General features: G+C 40.3%; 1 protein-coding gene across 1 annotated transcript; it reads left to right on the forward strand.

The window, feature by feature from the left end:
- Positions 1–927: 927 nt before the first annotated feature.
- LOC143026298 (uncharacterized) lies at positions 928–23,186 on the forward strand. The gene is made up of 9 exons (XM_076186439.1): positions 928–993; positions 2,872–3,069; positions 7,504–7,576; positions 10,358–10,657; positions 12,308–12,441; positions 12,540–12,654; positions 20,178–20,500; positions 20,875–21,526; positions 21,855–23,186. The coding sequence occupies exons 2-9, from the start codon at positions 2,879–2,881 to the stop codon at positions 22,128–22,130; spliced, it is 2,064 nt and encodes a 687-aa protein (XP_076042554.1). The 5' UTR covers positions 928–993; positions 2,872–2,878; the 3' UTR covers positions 22,131–23,186.
- The last annotated feature ends 1,280 nt before the right edge of the window (positions 23,187–24,466 follow it).

The following is a 24,466-nucleotide window of genomic DNA, read 5'->3' on the forward strand; positions in this document are numbered from 1 at the left end:
GAGAACACGACGTCGTGTCGTGGACGGAGCACGGCGAAAAGCCGATACGTGTGAAACGGTCTTGCATTAACCCCACCGCCATTATGGGTGGGTCGATGGGGGCATGCAGGTGGTAGAAGTCATCTGCCTTTCGTTCGCCAGAACAGAACAAGACTACTTCTGTACACAAAGTTAAAAGTAAATTTGAAATTGAAATTGAGACCAAGAGAATATATATATATATATATATATATATATATATATATATAATATATATATATATATATATATAAATATATGAAATAATAAAAATGAGATTACGTGGCTGCGATTAAGATGAAACAACAATTGCAATTGAGGTGAAGATGATGGACCTTGAGATTAGGATTGAGGATTTTATGAAGTCAATACAATAGGGACTTTAGTGGCACCCACATAGACCACGTCAACTAACGTTCTCTTATCACTGGAGACTTCTGCCAAAAGTTCTGTTCCTGTCCTTACATATCTCCTTTACCATCTCAGGGATAGAAGCGCTGATCATTTTTTTTATTAAAGTAAAATGGACGACCTCATTGAAGTGGCATATTAATATTCTCGGACAAAACGATCCAACTGTCTATGCATGTTTTTTTTTTATGCCTTTAAGGCAGACGTGAGGCTGGCATTGTCAATGGAATGCTGCGTCTTTCACAGTCCCGGAATAAGACATAATGATCATCATCATCTTGTGTTGGGTATAGCACCGGGATAAATATAGCTTCTTTGATGAGCACTGTGTTTTGGTTGGCTTGAGAGGTCTGTCGCCAAGATTCGCATCCGCTAATTGGACATGAGGCTATGTCGTCATCCCTCCAGACAGAGAGAGGCTTTTGATTGGTTTAGATACCGATGACGTCATAGTATCTAATTGCTTGCCCTGTTTAAGTAATGGGTTGCAGTGTCTAGTTGTGAACAAGTTCGTAACGATTGTATTTTTCCGTCAATACTGTCGCACAGAGATAAGGTCCTCAGGTAACAATGTTGAATCGCTGATTCAACCGTCGTTTTCTCCTGTAACTAATCTGCAAGTGCATTAGAAAATATTATTGCGTTGAACAATCCAGCGCTTGTACATGAGTTGACAAATAACCACATTGTGTCCACGGCGAGATGTGGCTTGTGTGGCGAATGCATCGTTGTGTTTAGAGAATTCTAGAATTCGCCAAAAAGTTTGAATGAAAGTTTTGCCACCATGGGTGTTGCGTGCAGTCACACACCCTCGTTTTAGAGTTAGTCCTTGCTAATGCCCTTGGGTTGGCAAGTTACCAAATAGTGTGGTTTGAAGGATACTTGAAGGCAGTTTATGGATTGTGGTTGACCGGCGTTTCTATCTTTGTGGACACAATCGCGTCGTACACAGGAAGGGCAATGGATGTCTCCGATAGTTTCCAGACCTGTTGCATCGTTTTGATCGAGTTTGATGTTGCTCTCAAATGAGAAATCTGTGAGCTTGTCATAAAGTGGCTCATACTTAGACAGTGACTCCCAAACTGGTGGTGAATTAATCCTTAGAGGGGCGAGGGGGCAAAGAAAGGACCGAGAAAATGCTGCAACACCTTGCGACAGGATATGTATTACGTAGAGTTGGGCTCACTACAGGGTGTTAGAAACATTTACTCACTTTTTTAAAGTGTTTCGTAAAGTTTGAGAACCCAGCAGTCTGCGTTATCAGCTGTCTCGTAAATGATGGTCATCAATTTGAAATGAAGGATAATTTTAGTCTTTCCCAGTTGATCTAGTCTAGTCTAATTTCCCTGCGTGTTCGCAAATGTACAAACAGAATCCTGTTATATTCTAGACACAGCTGATAATAACGCGGACGAATTGCTTCGCAAACGTTGCGAAGCATTTTGAAAACAATAATTTTTTGGGACATCCTACACCCTGTATAATGAATCGAATATATTTAATCAAAGACAGTAAAAAAAATATTATCAATGCTGACCCAGTCTTGTGAATATGGGGAATAGAGGATAAAAGGTTGATGTGCCGTGCTGGACTGAACAGTAATCCCAAAATGCCTGGGAATCTCTCCACTAATGCGTTTACGGTACATATCCTTCTCAGCAATGAGGTACGTGAATTAATTTCCCACCCTCCAGAGAAAAATATCGGTTGCATCATTGGGTGTTGTACATGCCACATTGGTATTTCTTAAAGAAAAAAATTCAAGGTGATTGACAATAAAACATTTAGACTTGTGCCCAGCAGTACCTCTTTTCACGGTCGTTAACTTCTTTCTCATGTCTTCATCGAACCCTCAATCCTAATCTCAAGTTACATCATCTTCAGCTCAACCGCAATTGTTTCATCTTAATCTCAGCCGCGTAATCTTAATTTTAATTTTGATATTTTCTCTTTGTCTCAATTTCAAATTTACCTTTAACTTTGTGTACAGAGGTATTCTTGTTCTGTTCTGGAGAACGAAAGGCATATGGCTTCTACCACCTGCGGGCACCCAACAACTCACCCTCAATGACAAAGGTGCTATAATGTAAGACTGTTTCACACGTATCGGCTTTTCGTCGTGTTCCGTCCACGACACGACGTCGTCCTCTCAAATAACCATGAGTCCATGGACGCTTTCACACGTCACGACCACGATCACGTGTAAAAGTGTCCATAGACACCCATGGTTATTTGAGAGCACCACGAAAGGTCGATGCGTGTGAAACGAGATATACAGTAGTTGCCCTAGGTTGCAATGATAAAGCAAAGTTCTTTTCGACCTCAAACGAGGTCGGATTAAGAAATATGTTCTCATTCTGGCTAACGCCAAATAATTTTATTCATTTGTGTAGCAACCCGTCAGTAGTGTAAGGGTTAGTTTTAACCATGTGCCATCTCAAGACAGGCGATGGAGTGGAGAGGATCTAGGTCTGCCGCCACAGTTGCCCTCACGACCTTGACTCTCACGACTCTGTTCCTCCTATTCCTGGGTGTGGAGAGTGACGGAGAGGGTCCAGTGATAAGTAGAGAGGATGAGGAGGAGAATGGGGAGGACGACGGTGATACCAAGCCTCTGCCGGGGAATTCCGAAGACATAGGGTAAGCAGCAGCAGTAACGCGCTTTTGTTTTGACGCTGATTTACTGCGCCATCCTACAAATAGCGGGTGTTGGTGGCATGCTGATGTTGTTATTCTGCTCACTATCACTATGCATGGCTGATGAAAAAAAATCCTCACCATCAAAGCGCGAAAACATTATATCGCGTCATACCCTTTGTTAATTCCCAAAAGGATCTTGCAGTACTTGCACTCTCTTATATTTCATTTTCTTTATCTATTGTCAACAAAGCAGCTGGAATATCTGCCGATATATTCCATGATGTACTCCCAGCAGATCTCACAACTTCAAGCATATTAAAAAAAAAATAGTTTTACTAGGGACCTTTGATTACTAAAGTCTGTTCAGTAAACTTGGGCCTGTCAATGAGATGGATTAACTCAGCTCCCATATGGTGAACTCCTCAAGATAATGAATTCGGTAGAAAGACGAGCGCTATGCTCTGGCCTAATAGTGTTAATAAATATCTCACAATCATGTAGTATTCACCCTGGTGACAATTTTCATCATGCCACTACTGTTCTCTTGAGGCTATGAGGAGATTGTCCTCGGTAAGATGTGTAAGTCAATAGAACTCCTTATCTGATGATGTAGTTGCTCTCACCTCTACTGGTTCTTATTACACTTCACACAGCGTTGGGCCCACAATCAGCTGATTAGGTTACCCCCCTTTTCCTCTTCCCTTCATACTATTATTTATTCTGAACTAAACACTAACAAATCATTAAAAACACCGTAACACCTAAAACCAAGTATACAGCTCAGTCTTAATTGAACTAACCAGACATTGCATACCTTCGTGCCCGTGCTATCCCTTTACTCACTTACGTGAAGCCTGACATCAGTAAAGATAGCTATCTAGGTGAATCAATCATAGTAATGAGCCAGTGAAGGATAGTTTGTTTTGTTTCGGCATGCTCATGTTTGTGTTCCGATATCAATCCGCACAGTTCCTAAAAATAGAAACCCTCATTGCTATGACGTCACATGTTATTGCGGACGAACGAACCTGACTAAGGTTGACGGATTTCTCATTTGCAGGCAGTTGTTGACCTTGTTTGCGTAGCACCTGCTTCAACACAAGATTTCACCCTGAAAAAATAAAATACCAAATTAAAAAAAGATAAATAATTTACTGACAAACTAGGTCTAGGGGGAGACACACACACAAGACACACTTATAAGAGCATGCTTATTTTGAAACAAAATTAAAATCCCCTTGGCAATTGAATCACTCCTCTGGCCTAACATCCCTAATCAAACAAATAAAATTTGAATTTGCTGTTCAGTGGGGGACAAAAACTTAGGCGCCAGAGTAAAAATAAGTTTCCTCAAATAACCTACATTATCAGGTACTTACCAGCTCTCTAGTACTTTGTTGGACACCTCTTTCTTTTGATACATTCTTGGAGACGTTTAGGGACAGATCCTGCAAGATTTTGAAGCTACACAGGGTCCATGTTCTTTCAAATATCCTTGATGGCTACCTCCAGCTTGGGGGTTGATGAAGTGTCGCGCTAACGTAACTTATCTTTCATGAGTGCCCAGAGGTTCTCAATTGGAATTAAATCAGGCGAATTACTTGGCCAATATTTTATATACTCCACATCACAGAATGCAAACCATTCTTTAATGAGTTTAGCAGTGTGGCATGGTGTACCATTCTGCATAAAGACATCTGTTTTGCACTGAATAAAATAGTCCTTCAAATGATCATTGAGTAGTTCAAAATATCGGTCTGCATTCAGAGTTACATTTTTTGGTAGTATCACTAATGATCCCACACCATGGTAGCCAAAAGTACCCCAAACCATCAGTAAATGAGGATGTTTTACAGTATTGTGTGTGAATTTTGGATCCAAAGGATCACTGCCAGGACGGTTTCCAGTAACGGTGAAAGTGGCTTCATCACTCCACAACACATTTTTCCACTTCTCCACTGCGAAGTGTGCAGCGGTGGGCCAAGAAAACTTGTAATGCTGGTGGAGCCGATCCGCCATTACAGAACAAGCCCACAGGGAGGCCCAGGAAGACTACTCTTCGTACTCTGAAGGTACTGAAGAGACAGGTGGATGCTAGTCCACGTATAACAGCGCAGCAGTTGAAGGAATAGAACCCTAAATTACTTGGTCATGTGTCTGTGAGAACAGTGCGCCGCCTGCATGATGATCTGCAATCCTAACATCACAATGCTCGCAAGAAACCACTTGTATCCACAAAACAGAAAAATAACAGGGTCGCTTTTGGCAGCAGATATTTACAGTGGGATGTGGAGAAGTGTAAAAATGTGTTGTGGAGTGATGAAGCCACTTTCACCATCCACACCAGACACATAAACACATCCTGAAGCTGTTCGGTGAATTTGTCACTCTGATCCAGACACGGAAATAGCAACAAAGTGACAGTTTTCAAGCAAGAGCAGAAGGCTTCAATGAAAGGATAAAACAGTTGATGGACCTGTTCTGCCATGACTGAAATACGCAAGATGGAATTGAAATATTTGGTGAAAATGGCTTTCCTTGAGGATCAAAGAACCGAGAAGAAAATGTACTGTGAAGACTTCGTGGACAGGAAATGGATGAAAACGATGGAGCGTCGGAGTAGGGATATACAGAGCTTTGAGAGAATGAGAGCCGAGTGTGAAAAGGAGAAAGAAATTTCTATGTCAGTTGTATCCTTTGAAGACAGCGAACAGTCTGATTCTAAAGATCCTGGCATGGACACAAACACCTACTCTGATGTTGAAAATCATATTTCTGCTGAAGAAGGTGAGGGTTCAAGTGTTAAGAAGCGGTGAACAGCGACAAACAGTTACTCAGCAGCATGATGAATTGCCACACCGATATCAGTACATCCGTGAAAATATACGAAAAGTCCGACCAGAATCCCACGAGACTGTTGACAAACTGAAGAGCTGTTACCACATGCCTTGAGTGGCAAGCAGAATCAGCTGTGATCATAGTTGGCAACAAGATGTTTGGGCGAAACTGGAAAGCACATGGTGAACAAGAATTTATTGATCTGGACACCCGTGACCCTGCCAGAATCCGTGTATCAGAGATGCAGGCAAGAGCACTGAAGTCATGGCGCTGGATGAAATCGTCCAGGAGATAACTATAAGTAGTTGTGACTTATGTAGATAACGGTTCAAAGAAGCAGGGCGCTGGCTCTTTTTCCGTTCAGAGTATTACTGTCAGTGGACCATACCGTGCCCTATAGAGCATGAGCATTGCTTCTGAGTACAGGAATAACTTGGCTGCTCTCAGGATGGCAGTTCTTGAAATCCTGGAAGCGGCAAGTGGTATCGCATCTAAAATTCTGTTCGAGAAGATAGACTTTCTAATTACAGACCAGACAGCTCACAATTTGAAAGTGGATGAGTTATTGGTAAAAAAAATCTGTTGTCTGAACACATTCCATATCACCTGTTCTGTAGTGTACACCAAACTCTGATTTTTAATCGAGTCATCGCCAAACAGTGGGCTGAAACAGAGAACACGCTGGGTAGAAACAAAATCTACTAAAACTTCCTTGTCAATGCAACAATAATCGCAACAGTCTGAATATTCGGAAGGGCGTTTATGATATATATTGGAGGAAGTTATTTTAATTATCTTCATTTTATGAAAAAAAAATTATGTCGTGGAAGTTACATCAAACGATTTTCTGTCAATGTACCTGTCAAAATAATAACCGATTTAAAGATAACCTTTAATTTGATAAAACAGCAGTATCTGATAGTTTGCATTAGAATTTTAAGGGGAATACCTTTTGCCCTCGTTCACGTGCCATAGTCCAGTTGAAACTATTGGATCAAACAAGGTCCAAGCAATCTCTAAATCTTGTTGTATATTTTGGATTTCATAAGCAAATATATGTTATTGTAACACTACTAATATATAGCTGATGCTTCTTTTACTCTGTCGCCAGAGAATTTCTTCTATGACAAAAATTTGGAATCGATCTTGATTAAGCAAAGGAAGTTTTATCGACATAGATAATTCTTTCCCATTACTCTTTGGAATAATAGTGTAGACAAAAACTTCATCCTTGTAATTATACTTTACGCAGTTGTATTTGACGTCGGGATTTTATTTGTTGGGAATCCCTTAATGTAAAGGTTCTAACTGCCATTACGACGCACTGAACAGATTCTGTTGTTGCTAAAGCTGGAAGAATCTATTTGATTGAGGGTGGTACCCTGTCTTGAGTAAGGGGGGGGGGTTTCTGCACTCTCAGTAACTCCTTCGATGCCGCAATGAACTCAGACTACTTGAGTATACACCAGATCAGTTAGTTTTATTTCACACGGGGAAAAGTCCACTGCCACTGAAAATGGTCCACAAGACATTGAACCTACATGATAACATTTTTGCATGAAGACCTGGATTCAAAACGTTTTCTCTGTCTTCCAGACTAACAGCACACACCCTGGGCCAGGAACTGGGATCTAAGAGGCACTCCTTCCTACTTCGGGTCCAATACAGGGTAAAGAGATGCTTCAGCGTTGTAATTATTCAACATTTAATTTCCTTTACCTCTATCTTTAACCCTGTATTCCCCTACACGTACATCCATCTTCTTGACTATGTGTTATTTATGTGGCAGTGTCTACCCATATTGACAGGTTTCATGTGACTTTAATGAAAACGTTAACAGAAACATGACATGATAACATGCCCTACATAATTTATTAGTGAGAGCACTGCAATCTTGACAGTTCTCCCGATCCTATTTTTCTATAAATTGGTCATACTTCCTTATGCAGTAACCCTGAAGCTCCAATTTTGGTCCCATGCGCCTCTAATTTTCTTGTTTTTCTGAACTAAAGCTACTTCTTCAGCCGGGATGGCTTGTGTACAGAACAAAATACTTGCGTGAACCATTTCCCATGTTTTGTCAGTGTATGCCTTGGTATGGTATTTTCTCTTTCTACACCTAGCATACTGTTACCTCTCACTTGTTTCAATTATGATGGAACACTTGTTATTGTTATACTTAAGTTGTGTCCATTAAGTTAAACTAAACATAAAAAATGTAAACACTAACGATGCGGGGAAAGCTACCCGTCCAATATGGCAGACTAACAATAAGTCACGTGGGTAAAATTGGTCACTGCCAACATCTTTAATCTCATCAATGTCTCATCTGTTGGCAAATGCTTTCCTTATTAAGGTCAGAATGCACAACGGGAGACATTTTTTTTTAAATCTGAGCAGACTAAATTAAAAAAGTATTGTCGACCATTCCTACGAATTATTTTCTTATCTTAAACTCGATTTTTGGCAACAAAACGGTATTTTAAAACTGAATAAATCGTCTGCACTTAGAAAACAGCGCCTTGACACTTTGCTATCGTCGAGAATCTTTAGAAATGTATCGTATTAGTAACCAAACATCACTTTTCCATGCCATTGTTAAACATTGAATCTGTTCAATAGCTGTGAGAAAAATGAATAAATTATAGTCTAATATGTAGCTGCAGAGTGTAAAAACGGGCAAGGCAACGGTCGCAGCTTCTTTCAATACCCCGGCGATGCAGATCGACGGGCTGAATGGATGCGGAAGGTGAATAGAGACGGGAGAAAGAAGGGATCGTTGAGGATGCCCAGTGCGCATTCTAAACTTTGCATGGATCACTTTGAGTCTGACTGTTTTGTGAAGAATCTGGCTCATTCTATTTGATATTCGGGAGTTGTAAGGCCTCATCTAAAGACAGATGCGATCCCAAAGATCTTTGCACCCAATCCAGTCCTTGGATCGACCCCCAAAGTGGCCAAAAGTCGAAGTCAGGCCTTCAACAAACGCCGCAGGCTAGAGGTAAGACATTGCTTTTTGCACTGCAGTGTTTGGGACTAGGCCAGCAACTCGGGCCATAGCCTAGGCTATAGGCCTAGGTAACCTATGTATAATGTAATGCACATTTTGTGAATCTGCACAGATTATGAATATAAAATGTGCAGCACAAATAATCATAACTGGACGCTCAGACAACGACTCTATTTGACATGCACACATTATGTTATGAAGATTCATAAGAAGGATATGTAAGGTTAGAGTTCATGATTTATGTCTGTCTAATGGATTTGTTATCTGTGTGGCCAATTGTGAATTCATCATTGGTGCTGCACGTTTTAGCGAATATTCATATTATATGCAGATTCACAAAAGTCTACATGACAGCACACACAAATGACATGTCATGCTTATGCAGGCCTAGGCCCTATGATAGACCATGAAACTGAAATGACTGCCCCTACACTTCCAAGTTATGGTCTGTGTCGTTGACCTATGCTTACGTGACATGAGACTGAGATTGTCATGACTGGAACTAGGCTGAAGCCTATGGCTATCCCCCAGATCCCCCACCCACTCACCTACCCCTATCCCCCTGGCTGGGGGATGGGGGTGGGCGAGTAAAATTAAGGTTAGGCCGATAACCACAGCACCAATTCATTGATTAAGTTCACACAAACAATAAGATGATGATCTAGTTTCACCTTTGGCCTAGCATATCCCTAGATATACCAGTCAGTGTTTAGTATTCTTTCTACCCTGTACCCCTGATTTCCCACCTGATCGTATTCCTATCCCCTTTCTTCATTACTATAACCGGACTTCTCATTTTCATCATCATCGTCAAGAAGGTCAACTTCGGTATGCATTACCTGGTCATCTTTTGACGTTTGGCGTCGTATTATGGACTCAAACACGTATGGCTGGACGGATAATGAGCGAATCCCACTGTCTAACTCCTTTTCTTCAGATTCAATAAAATTCTGCAACTTTTTTCAGTAGAAACCGTGAGTGTGTATGCAATAATCAATTCTATGGCGCTATTATCTTGATACAGTGTACTAAGAACGTTACGCCAATGTGTGATGAATGGCTGCGCGTTTCGAGGATGTTCGGAAATCTCATAGAATCTGCTCTTAAAAACAAGTATTATAATCAAAATATGACTATTACAATGGTGGAACTCATTGGGATATTTTACAAAAAAAAATTCTAAAAGGGAGTCGGTGGTTTAGAAGGAGTATTTCGTCCATTGCATTCTGACCACAAGAGCAATAACACAGTCCTTTGTGCTTGGAAAAGGGCTGGTAATATTAATGTGCTAAGTAGTTTTATAGTTCCTTTGTAGGCTATATCCTTTATTTACTACATGCCACAACATTTATCTGGGGATGAATGCACAGGGTTATTCAAAATAAGATAAAACTAGTATTATTTTATCACAGTTTCACACAGCCTAATTTCCTTCTTCAGCATCGCAGGAGACGATCCACGAGGCGCAAGATCCAAGAGAGAATGTTCAATGAATTACAGGTGATGGAAACCATCAAATACTTTCTCCCTAAGTTTAATGAAGATATTTCCAACATGAGTATGTACAGCCTCCAGTTCAACACAAAGCCCATCTTTGATGGCGAAGTGAAACTCGATGTCCTTGAGGATATAGTCACTAAGTATTCAGACGCTAGTGACCCCAATCGCATACATGTGGTGTATGTCATCCTTGATGTATATGCTGCTCTTATACTTAAGATTGATGACCATATGCAGAAGGTAAATATAATATGAACGATTTCTCTATTCATAGGGTTGCAGTAGCTTGCTGACAGGAGGCCTTTTGGTCTACAGTGGGATCAGATACAGGGAGTAAAGAAATAAAGAAGTAATTAGATATCCAATCTGCAAATAATTGAATGAATAAATATGAAGAAATAAAACCAAACAAAATAATCAGTTAACAGACATTACAGCATATTGCATAGATGTTCATCCTGGTGAATCCTGAAATTATGAACTGTATCATGTTCCATCATATGTCAGTTCTCTTTAATTCTACCCATATTCTTTACCTCATCTCCTCATTTCTTACTCTACTCTCATAACCCCCCACCAGAATTCATAAGCATTTCATCTGAAATGCATTGAGGCTCCTTTCTACCTTAATTTCCAAGTCTGCCCCATACAGCATAATGGGGACAATCACCCCTTCATACAGTCTTCTCTTTGCATTAATCCCCAGATACCTATTTTTCATGACACTTTTCATTTCTCCAAGATATTCACTTGCTTCCCCTTTTCTGTAATTTAATGCCATCCCTATTCCTTCATTCCCTGCTAAATACTTAAAGTTCTTTACTTCTTTCAGCCTCTCTCCATTAGGACTTACTTCCAACTCACTGCCTTGTACATCCTATCACCTCACTTTAGCCCACATTTACTTTCAGCATTTTGTTCTTGTATACCCTCCCAGATTCCACCACTAGCTATCATAGACCCTTCTCTGATGAAGCCATAAGTGCGGCGTCATCCACAAACAACTTCTGGCTCACCTTCCCCACACTCTAACCATCTCTGAACCCCTACCCATCACCCTTGCATTTATCTCGCATACCACCCCATCCTTGTACACATTGAACAACAATGGTGATATTACACACCCCTGATGCAGCCCCACTTTTATCTTAAACATTCCATCTTTTCATCCCCTACCATAGCACAAGCTGTGCTACTTATGTAAAAATTTAACTCTCCTCAACACATCCCACAATGCCCTCTTGTTTTCACTGTCATATGCCTTACCCAAATCCAAATAAGCCCAAAAGACATCGTTATCTTCTGCCAAAAAACTTTTTGCATATCTGCCTTACTACAAAAATTTGATCAATGCAACTTCTTCCTTTCCAAAACCCACACTGTTTCTCCAGTTACTTCATCGGTTCCCCTCCTAATCTTCTCAATCAACACCCTCCCAAATACGTTATCAATACACTGAACAGACTAATCCCTCTGAAGTCACTACATTCATATTTGTTCCCTTTTCCTTTGTATAGTGGAGCTATACATTCAGTCCCTCAGTCCTGTTTCACATTCCCCTCCCTTAGGCACACATTAAACAACTTCACTAGCTAAACCAGTGTACATGTTTCTCCCTTCATAAGACATTCCATGTGACACTTGTCCAATGCAGGTACCTTACAAGCTTTCATAATTTTCATTACTGTTTGTATCTTATCTTTTCCTATAGCCCTATAATTTTCTTTTTCCATCATAGCTTCTCTGAGCTGAAAAAGATCATCTGGTCATAGTTAAAATAAAGCCCTTAAAGTGGACACAAGTTCAAAGGATAAGTGTAAAATGATAGGTATAAACTGGTAACCTATACATAAATAGTGACTCAGTGGACTAACCTTTCCTTCTTTATAGATTGACAAACACGTTGAAGGCATTTGGAAAAAGAATCAAAACATCGGTCGCGCCCAGGGCTCCATCAAACTTTGGCTGACTTCTTTCAGGAGAAAGCTTCGCTTGAGAGACCACCATGTCCAAACCTTTCTTAAGTATGAATGTTGATAGAAATCAGTGCAAATTGTGATTAGGTGGATGTGATTTCTTTCAACTTAACATGATATGGAAAGGTTTCAATTTCCCTTTTAAGCACCACCTTCTCTCCTGATCCTGGCCACACCTACTTCCTCGCTTCCTATCAGCCAGGGCGCCACTTGAGTTTAATTCGACTTCTTCAGAAACATAATGTGGCTTCTCCATTGTTGGTAGGCATTAGATATATGTATTTTGTAAATAGTATTTAAGTATTTGCATATTGTCTTGGATTTGCATTACACATGCGGAGAACCTGTGTTGTTGCTGTTGTTATTGTTGTTGTCCTTCCCTAAACTGTCTAGTTGAGTAGGCCTGTCTCCCTGTGGAATGGCATGGCGGGAACTGGGTTTTCCCTCAAATCCTTCTGTAGAGTGTATATTTTGTTGTTGGCATGTGTTTGTGTACATTGCTGTCTTCAATAATTTGTTGTATACAGGGTGGGGCAAATCAAATGCCCAAGTTTTGAAAGGCACGCGAAATGGCTGTGGTGGTGATGGTAAGGTGTGTGGTCTCGTTGTGACCACCAAACCCCGCTGTTTTCAGTAGTCAGGAAATGTTGAACTGCATCCCCGAACCGTCAACTTTTTTCAGCAGTGACGAGGCCCACTTCCACCTTTCTGGAAGCGTGAATAAGCAAAATTGTTGCTATTGGGCTGAAGACAACCCAAGAGAACTTCACCAGAGACCGCTCCATTCCTCTAAAGTTACTGTTTAGTGTGCAGTTTCCAAATTTGGGGTAATTAGGCCTTATTTCTTTGAGGAGGATGGAAGATCTGTCACCGTCAACTCTCAACATTATCTTGCGATGTTGGAAGACTTTTTTGAACCGAAATTGGAAGAATTAAGTGAGGAAACAAATCTGGGAGACATCTGGTTCCAACAAGATGGAGCAACAGCCCACACTGCTCAAGTTGCAATGGTCCAATTGCGACAGATGTTCCCGGCACGCCTCGTCTCTCGGAGGGGTGATGTCAAGTGGCCCCCACGATCACCTCATTTGAGCATTTGCGACTTCTTCCCGTGGGGATATCTGAAGGAGAAAGTGTTCAGAAGTCGGCCACACAATTTGGAAGAATTGAAGATGCGAATTCAGGAGGAAATCGCTGCAATGCCCCTTGAGATGTACCAAAGAGCAACCGAAAACTTCAGACATCGCCTTCAACAGTGCATCGCTATAGAATGGCCACCATCTTCCTGATGCCATCTTCAAAAAGTGATCATACAAACGGCATTGTATACTGATTCGAATAAAACAACAAATAATTCTGTAAGTATTGTTTTACTTTTCCTAATAGCCTTTCAAAACTCGGGCATTTGATTTGCCCCACCCTGTAGTATTGGTTGAAGTATTACATCTTGGGCAGTTGTCTGTAATGTGGTCATCCAGCCTCTTCTGATAGCTTAGAAGAACTGGATGGTGGCCATATCACAGTTTGGCCATGTGGACTCTGTCCTTTCAAGGGAAAGTGGATTCAGAAGGATGGATATCAGGGGCTTTGGCATGCAGCAATATATAGTCTTTCAGTTTGTTGCTGGAGCAGTGAGTGATATAATTATGGATATGCTTTTGCAGGCTAGTGTCCTGTGGTTGTGGAGGAAGAGAGAAGAATATTTGTGTGTGGTATAGGTATTTGGGTATTGGTTTTGATGTTTGTATGTGTGGTTGTTCTGCTCTGTAGTGTAATGGGTATGCAGTGTTTGTGGTCTGTAAATGGTCTGTAAGTGTTGTATTTGTGCAGCCTGTAATTGTCTTTAGGGCTTTGTTTTGTATGGTCTGAAGGGTGTTGTGGTGTCATAGTGAGATTAGGGTCCCATGCAAGGCTCACATGATTCATCACCAATATCCCATCTGGGATGTTTGCTGCATTTTATTGTGGGGTCAAAATCTGCTCAGTAGCATGCAGCTGATACTTAGGGTCTATATGGGGTGCCCCTGCAGACCAGAGCTGCACATCATTTTGTCTGTATTAGAGGATATCTCTATTCATAGAGAAATGATGCAACTTTATTATACTGCGACTGTCCCTCCATTATGCTGTCCCCTACTCATAATAGTGTCCTGTACTACTTCTCTGAATATTCATTTCCTTTTTTGCCAAACCCTGTGGTAGGGGAAAAAGAGTAGTGCCATTGAATGTTCCCATTTGAGTTGTTAAAGGCAACAAAAATGGGATGGGGATGGGACTAGGCATCCTACTCTCTTTGGCCTCAAAAGGGACATTCCTAAAAAAAGCAAAGGCGTAAGAAGGTCTGGGAGGAGTTTTCCAACCAGAACCCTAAAGTTTGTTCTTTTAATGTGCATGGATATGGTACAGATGAGAGTAAAAGGGAAGAGATAGGCAGTATGTTTGTGAGAAGAAAGATAGATGTGTTGGCGTTGAGTGAAAATAAGTTGAAAGGGAGGGGTGAGTTGGAGTTTGGGAGGGTGTTAGGAGTGAAGAGAGGATGAGGGAGAGAAGGGATGGCTATACTAGTAAATGAAGAGATAGGTAAGTATGTGATGGAGTGGAAGGAGGTTTCTTCATGGTTAATGTGGATGAAGGTGAAACTGGGAAGGGAGACATGGGTCTTTGAAAGTACATATGGGCCTGGTAGAGAGAAGAGTGTAGATCAAAGGTTTTTTTTTTTTGGATAGGTTTAAATGAGTGCATAGAGGGATTAGGGAGAAATGTCTGTAGTGGTATTGGGAGATCTCAATACTAGGCTAGGGGATAAACCAATAGACGGAGTGGTTGGAAAATGTGGTGTGCCAGGAAAAATCGTATGATGGTTATGTGTCTAAAAGAGAGTTGATAATAGCAAACACAGTGTTTAGGAAGAAAGTCAAGCATAAGTACACATGGGAGAGGGTGAAGGGTGGAAGGGTGGTAGATAGAGCTTTAATGGACTGTATAGTGGTAAGCAGGAGAAGAATAGGAAGAGTTTTGGATGTATATGTTCTAAGGGGAGAGAGTGGGGGAATATCAGATCATTTTCTGGTGGAAGGTAAGTTGAGAGTGGAAGCTAGATGGAGATAGAGGAAAAAGAACAGAAGGTAGGGAGGTACTTGGAGTAAACTACTTAAATGAGAAAGAAAAGGAGTACAAGAAGAAGCTGAGAATAGAGTGGAAGTGAAGGATAGAGTAAAACTAGGAGTCGAAGAGGAATGGGGATGTTTCAAGGAGGGACTCATAAAGTTTGCAAAGATGGTGTGTGGAACAAGGAGGATGAGAAGAAATAGAAGGAAGGATAGTGAGTGGTGGGATGATGAAGCAAAGAAGGTTGTAGAAGAGAAGAAATAAGCATTCACAGATTGGTTGCAAAATAGGATGAGAGAGCAGATGTGAAATGGGGTAAGAGTATGAGAATTTTTTTTGAAAGTAATAAAGGATGTTTTGGAAGGATATTAAGAGAGGAAGAGGAGCCGAATCAAGTACAGAAGAAAAAGTAAAGTGTGCAGATGGAGAGATAATATTGGAAGAGACAGAAGTAAGATGAAGATGGGCGGAGTATTTTAGGGAGTTGCTAAAGGTGAAGGAGGATAGGGAGGGAAAGGTAGTTGAAGTGAGAAGCGCTAAGAAAGTGACAGTGATGAATGAGGAAAGTGGAGGAGAAATAGAGATGAGGTGAAAGTAATTATTAAAATGAGAGTAGGTAAGGCACTTGGGTTTGATGTGTGTCATGTAGAGTGTATAAAAAAATAAATAAATAAAAAAAGAGGTACAGTGATGGTGGACTGGCTGGTGAGGTTGTTTAATGTTTGTCTAAAAGAGGGTAGAGTTCCAGAGGACTGGAGGAGTGCCTGTATAGTTCTGCTTTACAAGGGAAAAGGTGACAAGTGTGAGTGTAGTAGTTTCAGTTTGTTGAGTGGAGTTGGGAAAGCTTATGGGAGGGTTTTGATTGAGAAGATTAGGAGAGGAACAAAGGGAGTAATTGGTGAGGAACTGTGGGTTTAGGACAGGGATGGGTTGTGTGGATCAGATTTTTGTGGTAAGGAAGATATGAGAGAAAGCTTTAGGAAAAGGTAAGGATGTTTTTTTGGGCCTTTATGGATTTGGAAAAGGTTTATGACAGGGTAGACAGGAAGGCACTGTGGGAGGTATTATAGATATATGGGATAGGAGGAAAGCTGTTAACCCCTAGACTACGATGATGCCCACGTAGGGCATTATGAGTCACAGGTGTTGGGTTGTCGTACATTTGGCAGCTAGTGCTGAGGCATGAGTATTGGATTATCATACACTGAGCAGTTGGTGATAACAGATCATGGATGTATATGTATTACTTCTTTTTTTGTGTTTTTTTATATAAAGAGAGGGGGGTGGGATATGATTTATCATATTGACACTCTTGATCATGCCCCAGCCTCATTTTATTAATCATTTATTTATTTATTTGTTTATTTTGCCTAGTGATAGAAACTTTACTATGAACAAGTTTGATTGCATTTTAATAATAATAGTAATGTTGCAAGATGATTGAAAGGATGAGTCAGTCCTTTAGATGTATAGTGTGCACATGCGCGCATGCATGCATGTGGTGTGAGAAGGAACTATAGCACCTTCAGACAACTCTCAGTGGCCCACTGTTGTGCTTGGATCTGACTCCCCAGGAATTCTCCATTGCGCTGGGACCTGTCTCCCAAAGGACACTCCATTGTCATCGGATCTGAACGGTGACTAGAGAGCCAGGCGTTTCAGACCACGCCTGAACACCTGCAGAAACAATAGATGCTTCACCTTTTGTCTTTACCATACTACCAGATCAACTTGCATCATTTCATTTCTTTATCACATATTCTTGTATATTCTCTATCCTTTGTAAGTTCTATCCCTTGCATTGATACCGAGAGTCCAGACTCAGTCCATGCATTGTAAATTGTAGATATAAGGAAATCATGTATTATTGTGGCAACAGCTTACTTGTAGTTGTGTAAATTAGAATCTGGCAACCCCCCCGAGTCTTCCTCGGAGGTTGCTCGTTTGTAAAACAGAGAAGACTGTGACATTAAAACGAATGGACTTGCTCCTAGTTTGCCTCACCACACATCAAATGTAGATCCTTACTACAAATCCAAAATAATAATAATGATGATGATGATGATGATGATGATGATGATGGTAATGATGATAATAATAATAATGATGATGGTGATGATGATGATAACAATAATGATAATAATAATGATGATGATAGTCATCATCAGTTTAGTGATACAGAGTGAGGGTATGCAGATATTGTGATGTATCATTGAGTCATTGTATATCAGGCTTCTTTTTGCGCACAAGATGTGATGCATCATCAAATCATTGTACAACTGGCAACCCAATGTTTGTGTGCGAACATACAACTTGTATTGAAGAGGTTAAGAGCAGTCAAGGATTTTCATGAGAGTAGTAGAGCCTGTGTTAGAATTAGAAATGGAGAGAGTAAATGGTTTGAGGTAAAGGTAAGACTTTGCCAGGGATTTGTCATGTCACCATGGCTGTTCAATTCATATATGGATGGGGTGGTGTGAGAAGCAAATGCAGAGGTAATGGGCTGAGGATTGGAGATGGTTAAAGAAAATGGAGAAAAATGGGAGATAAACCAGCTGTTGTTTGCTGACAACTCTGTGCTTGTAGCAAGATCAGAGTAGGGATTAAGGAAGTTAGTAACAGAGTTTGAGAAGGTGTGCAAAAGAAGGAAGTTGAAGATAAATGTGGGTAAAAGTAAAGTGATGAGATGTACAAGGGGAGAGGATGGCAGCCATTTGGAAGTGAGTATTGAGGGAGACTGGAAGAAGTGGATAGCTTTAGATATTTGGGGGCAAATGTAATGGGAAAGGGAGGAGTGGAGGTGAAGGTAGAATGTAGATTAAGAGAAACAAGTAAATGCCCTGGGGAATTAAAAAGTGCAATGAGAAATAGATATTTGGGAAATGATGCTAAGAGGAGATTGTATGAAGAGGTGATTGTGCTGACAGCACCATATGAGGCAGAAACATGGAACATAAGGGAGGAAAAGTTTAAATGTGTTTGAGATGAAATGCTTGAGAAGTATGGTAGAGGTTACTAGGCTGGATAGAGTGAGAAACGAGGAAGTGAGGAGGAGAGCTGGGATGAAAAGGGAGTTGGAAGATAGGGTTGATGAAAGAGTATCGAGATGTTTTGGACACATGGAAAGATTGAGTGAAGAAAGATTAGTAAAAGAGGTGTGGAAGGTGGAGGGAGTGAACATGAATGGGTGACCAAGGATGAAATGGATGAGAGGTAAAAGAGACATTGGGAAAGAGGGGAATGTCTGTTGAGAAAGGTTAAAGACAGAAGATAGGGGTGAGTGGAGAATGGTTGTGTATGGAAGGGAGTAGGTGGGGGGATGGGGGTGTTGAGAGAGGATGTGTGAATGATATTTTGACGCAGCCCAAAGGGATTTCTCCCCGTCTTCTCCTTTTCTGCATGAGGGTATGGAGAAGAGGGGTCACTGATTAAATGAAGCACCCTTGCTGTATTGCTTCTGACCCAGGGCAGTGGGCAAGATGCAGGGATGACCTGTCATCCAGGAGGAACCAAGAAAAGAGGGAGGGAGGGGTGATGAATGGGAGAGAAGTATGTGGGGATGAAATGGGTGGGAGTGGATTTATGTTTTGACTTTGGCTACCTCCCTTGTAAGGGGGAAAAAGCTCTTTGTATATGTATGTATGAGTGTATGTATTGTTTGTATACTGTAGTATTAGTGTCTTTGTTTTGTTCAAATGTTGTTCCTGCAGTTAAGTGCATTAAGTTTAATTGTGCATTTAGTCCTTATGTTAGTGATATGTAGTTTGAATGACAAGGATGTATAGTATGTTATACCAAGAATCTTGGGTGTATGTGTGTGTGGTATGAGAGTGTTGTTGATATAGAGGTATGTTATGTATTTGTGCTCCAGTGTCCAGTTGGTGAGAGAAGTGGCTGTATATTTGGTTGGTGCTATTTTGAGTATTTGTAGTGAACCAGGTATTGAGTGTATTAAGGTGTGGTTGTAGTATTTCTGCAGTTTTGTCTGTATTATGGTGTGTGCATGTAATTGTTACATTATCTACATAAGAAGAGATTTGTATTTCCAAAGTGTTGGGTGTGGGTATATTGTGCATGTATAGATTAAAGTTGGTGGACGCAGGGATGACCAGTTGTCCATGAAGAGCCGAGATGGGAGGGGTGGAGGGGGTGGTGGGAGTGAAATGGGTGGGATTCAGTACATTCCTCTGACTTGGCTACCTCCCTTATAAGGGGGAAAAAGCTTTCGGTAGATTAAAGAGAGTGGGCGATAGAACTGAGCCCTGTGATATTCTGCTCTTATAGTTTCTGGTGTGTCAAGTACAGTTTCCAGAATAAAAGGGTCAATCTCTTCCATACTGATTGTCACCTTTCCTTAGTCCATCTTAACTAAAATTTGAGCAACATGTTCTACTTGTATACTGTCTTTAAATTCATGTATTACTCCAACAAGGGCTATATCTCCTTATTCTCCAATTATCATATGTAGATTAAAATTAATTTATTTCTTCTAGCTTGGACTATATTGCCTTTTAAGCAATTCCAAGTATTCATGCATTTTTATGGAAAATATTTCTTTATAACTTTTAGACTTCCTCCAATTTTTCCTAGGACATCATGTGTGTGTGTATTTATATTTGTATGAATAATTGTATCTCAGTTGGTTTATAAATCTGAGGTCTAATTTTGTTCTGCAGAAACTTAATGATGGCCTGTACACACTTCAGCCTGTGACAGAACTTGAGGGTCATATTCCCTTGTTCCCCATGTCCATGGATAACCTAGGTGTCAGATCCAATGCTCAGGAACCAGTGCACCAGAATGAGACTAAGCATGCTGCATCAGAAAACAAAACAAGTTATGATATAGAAAGTGGAGATGATGTGGATGGTGTTGCAGATAACTCCATGGGAATAACAATGAGGCCAGTGATGGTGGTAGAGAAGAATGCCAGACGTAGTCAAAGATCCTTAGCAGGAGGAGGCGAAGAAGGTCATGAATTTCCCATCACGTTTCTCAGGTAATTGTGAAAAATCCTTATGGCCTGCTTTATTTTGTGTAATACTTAATTTCACACCAGAGAATCTCTCTGAAACCCATAAGGGATTTTAAAGTTCTAGCTTTGACTAATGCAAGACTTGTTTTATACAACATAGAAGTAACCTGCTGTTAAGCAGTTTCTACAAATGTATGAATCCACAGGTAGTGAATCAGTGAATAGTGGGGATCAGAGGTACTTAGTGGATGCCTGATGATTTTAATCAGTATTGAATTGGTATCCAGGGGGTTAAAGAAGAGCAGTACATAAGAATGAGAAAGAATTGAGAACTCCTAGACTAAAGGAGTCTGTGGTGTGGAAAGTATTAACCCTCCTTTGACTGTGTCACCCCTCAGGATTCACACCGATGTCATCAAAGAAGATGGTGTTTTGTACATTGTCTCCTTTACTGGGGAAACTGGGAAAATCCTTGGTAAAGACACGGTGCCTCAACATCACATAGAACCCCACCATTCACATCACATGGAATTACATAAGCCTTTGCACCACATAGAAACAAACAACTCATTACCAAAAGTTCAACCCAGTTCACATCTCAAGACTCCTGATGATATCCTACCACATCACATACCTCCAAAACAAATATTACCAAGCAATGTGACTGAAGAGAAAACATCAGATCATCCCAACCCATCACATAGGGCATCACATCATTCTGTGAAAATGAGCAACCCATGGGTGGCAAATTATACATCACTCACACCACACCAATCATATCAAGGATCATCCTATCACATCTCACATGAGGCAGCATTACACTTATCAAATCAGACAACACAAGAAAATTTGTTGAAGAAATCCCATCATGCAATAACTCAACTAGTCCACCATGATCATATAAATCAGACAACAGTTAACATCACATTGCATGAATTGTCACATAACACATCACATTGGATGGATGATATGGTCATGGAGTTTGATGCAGAAGCTGAGATTTCTCAAAGGCAGAAAAGATTGAGAAGGCCTCAATTTCAGAGCCTTGAGGTAAGTTGTATCTTGTTTTCAGTTTTAGCTTATCATTGCAGATTTAGTAAGTAAAGGAAGAGCTTTCCTTTTTTTTTTATATATTGTTCTTCATTTTTATCTTTCATTTTTCTTTTCCTCTTTTGTTTCCTTTTTTAACTTGAAAGAACAAGTGTTAGTGATGAAATTGGTGTCAAGGGGTTCATGTCACGCTTTCCTAATCTTGACACATGAAGTGATTTACTGAATTGGTGTGTGAACTCCAACTATTGTCTTTCCTGCTGTAAGGTATAAAGAAGAAGAAAAAAAAAACAATCCAGGGCACCTGATTGCATTAAATCTCTTGCAGCATACAAGGAGGGGAATCAGCATCATCCGTATGAGCGATGAAGAGTACCTCTTGGTTCAGAAGACACCATCTGACCTCTTTTTCCTTTGCCTCCAAAATCCTCAGGAGTCAAAGACGACTCGTACAAAAGGCCAAGGTCTCAGGGGTGACCACACATTTTTGGCATCCTTTTGTACTTCCTACACAGGACTTTCTTCACATTGGTACCTTGTACCACTCAGTTCAGAGGAAGAGAGGGAGGCACATCTTGCTGAAATGGAGCCTGTGGCAGACTAAACTATGACTTTTGTTGGAGGTGAGTGTGCACGTTGCAGGAGAAAAGGAAATTATTCAAATGTTACCCAAGAAAAAAAAATTATAGTGACACATTAAACATCTAAACCAGGCTAAAAAAGAATTATTATTAAGTTCAAAAGTGAATGAAAAACAATATAATTGAATATTGTATGTATTATGTAGAACTGACACCTATCTCATTTGATAAAATGTGAACTTTTCCATTATTGTATGAAGCCTGGCTCATTGTTCAAGTGTCCTAAATGAAGCCTTTCTAGTCCAGGGGCCAATGAAAATTGTGCATTTTGGATCTCAAGATGGGTGTAACAGAAGGATTGTTTCCTTTTATCATAAACATGTTTAGATTTCTTTACCCCTCCAGATATGTAACCATTGTAACCAACCTCATGATTAATGAAATGGTTTTTATTTCATGTCCATACCATACAACACATAATGGAAGACTGCATTATACACAATCATGCACATAAACAACACAACATACACTCTATAAAGGATTTGTGGGAAAACCCAGTTTTGGCTGTGGCATTCCTTGGGGAGACGGGACTGCTTGAACAGACAGTCTACGGAACGACAACAACAACAACAACCTCATGATTATCATAGGGTCAATCAGAGTATCAGTACAGCAACCAGAATCCTCAAGAGTTCAAGAACCCAAGTGCTAATGCTTCATAGATCCCAATTCATGATCAGCATTAGTTGTATTGTTGCAGGCATCCAAATCTAACTCATAATATAGGGAAACTATATATAATAAATGTATCTTTCCTCACTTAAGGCTTAATATTCATATAAAGATTGTGAATCATAATGTCTTGGTCTTTAACCTTAACCTCTTCAATACAAGTCAAATATTTGCATGCACATTAGTTGCCTGATGTACAAATATGCATCACAATGCATGCATTATAAAATATAAAGTTTCAGCTGTTATACTTGTTCTCTTTCACCCAGAATGTAATCACTGAAAAGATCAAGCTTGTTCACAGAATAAGAGGGTCACTCAGCTACAACTACAAAATAAATATAATTAGGAAGCCAATGCTGGCATCACTCGAGTAGAACCCAACATAGTAGTACAAGGAAAATATGTGGTGTGTCTGCACTAATGAAGTATTCTTCCATCTCTCTAAAATAAGCAATGGTTCTATATCTACAACTAGGTAAAATAATGGCTATACCAGTCTGTACTGGGATATTAGCTGCATATTTATATGCAGTCAATAAATACATATATATATATATCTAAAGGCCCTTTCCCCTTATAATGGGGCAGCATAGAGGCATGCGCCTACCCTACACCCTACTTAAACTTACCAGGTATCTATCACCAATTCCATCTTATCTTAGCTCCTAGTAGATGATGGGTCATCCCTGCCCTCTATGCATTGCTCAGGTAAGAAGCAATGCAGCAAGACAAAGTATATGCATATACACCAAAAGCTCTCCCAAACCATGCATGCACTCTTCATCCAACACCCATTTATTGTCCTTTTTCCTCAATTCCTCGTGAATAAAAGAACATCTCCCCCGTCTTCTGTCCAGGTCAGAAGCAATGCAGTATGAAACAGTACCTCCACAGCAGGGCCTTGCAACTGAAGCTGCTTCATCATATGGTGATCATCCCCTCTCATCCACTCAATTTACAAAGCAGACAATAAAATCATTTTTACAGCATCATTTTGCCATCCATTCACAACCACTCACACCTATCTCTTTCCTTCTCTCTTTCTAGCTCAACAGATATTCTCCTTTTACCCAAGACCCCCTTAACCCCATCCCTCTCATTCTTGGTCTTCAAGTTCATTCCACCCACCTCTGCTTTCTACACACTTTTTGCGTGTCTTTTTTTCCCCTCATTCTTTCCATATGCCCAAACCATCCCAGGATTCTTTGATCAACCCAGTCTTGAAAATCTATCCACCCATTCTTTGCCTCAACCTCATTTCTCATTCTGTCCATCCTCATAGCCCATATCATACATAAACACTTAATCTTAAATACATGGAGGCTCTTCCTTTCTGCCTCCTTCAAATTCTAAATTTGTACTCCATACAGTGCTATGGGCACAATTACCAAAAAGAATATTAAGAAACTAGAAAGATTACAAAGAGCGACAACAAAACTAGCACCGACACTCGCCGAACTAACATATGAGCAAAGACTATCCAAATTGAACCTACCAACTCTGGAACAAAGAAGAGAAAGAGGAGATTTGCTAACTATCTACAGAATAATGAAAGGAATGGAAGTTTTAGACAGGAACGACCTATTAATGTGGGACAACGGTAAAACAAGAGGACACGGAAAAA

Source organism: Oratosquilla oratoria, chromosome 6, assembly GCF_046742065.1.
Source record: "Oratosquilla oratoria isolate Oo_2021 chromosome 6, ASM4674206v1, whole genome shotgun sequence".
Taxonomy (NCBI): domain Eukaryota; kingdom Metazoa; phylum Arthropoda; class Malacostraca; order Stomatopoda; family Squillidae; genus Oratosquilla; species Oratosquilla oratoria.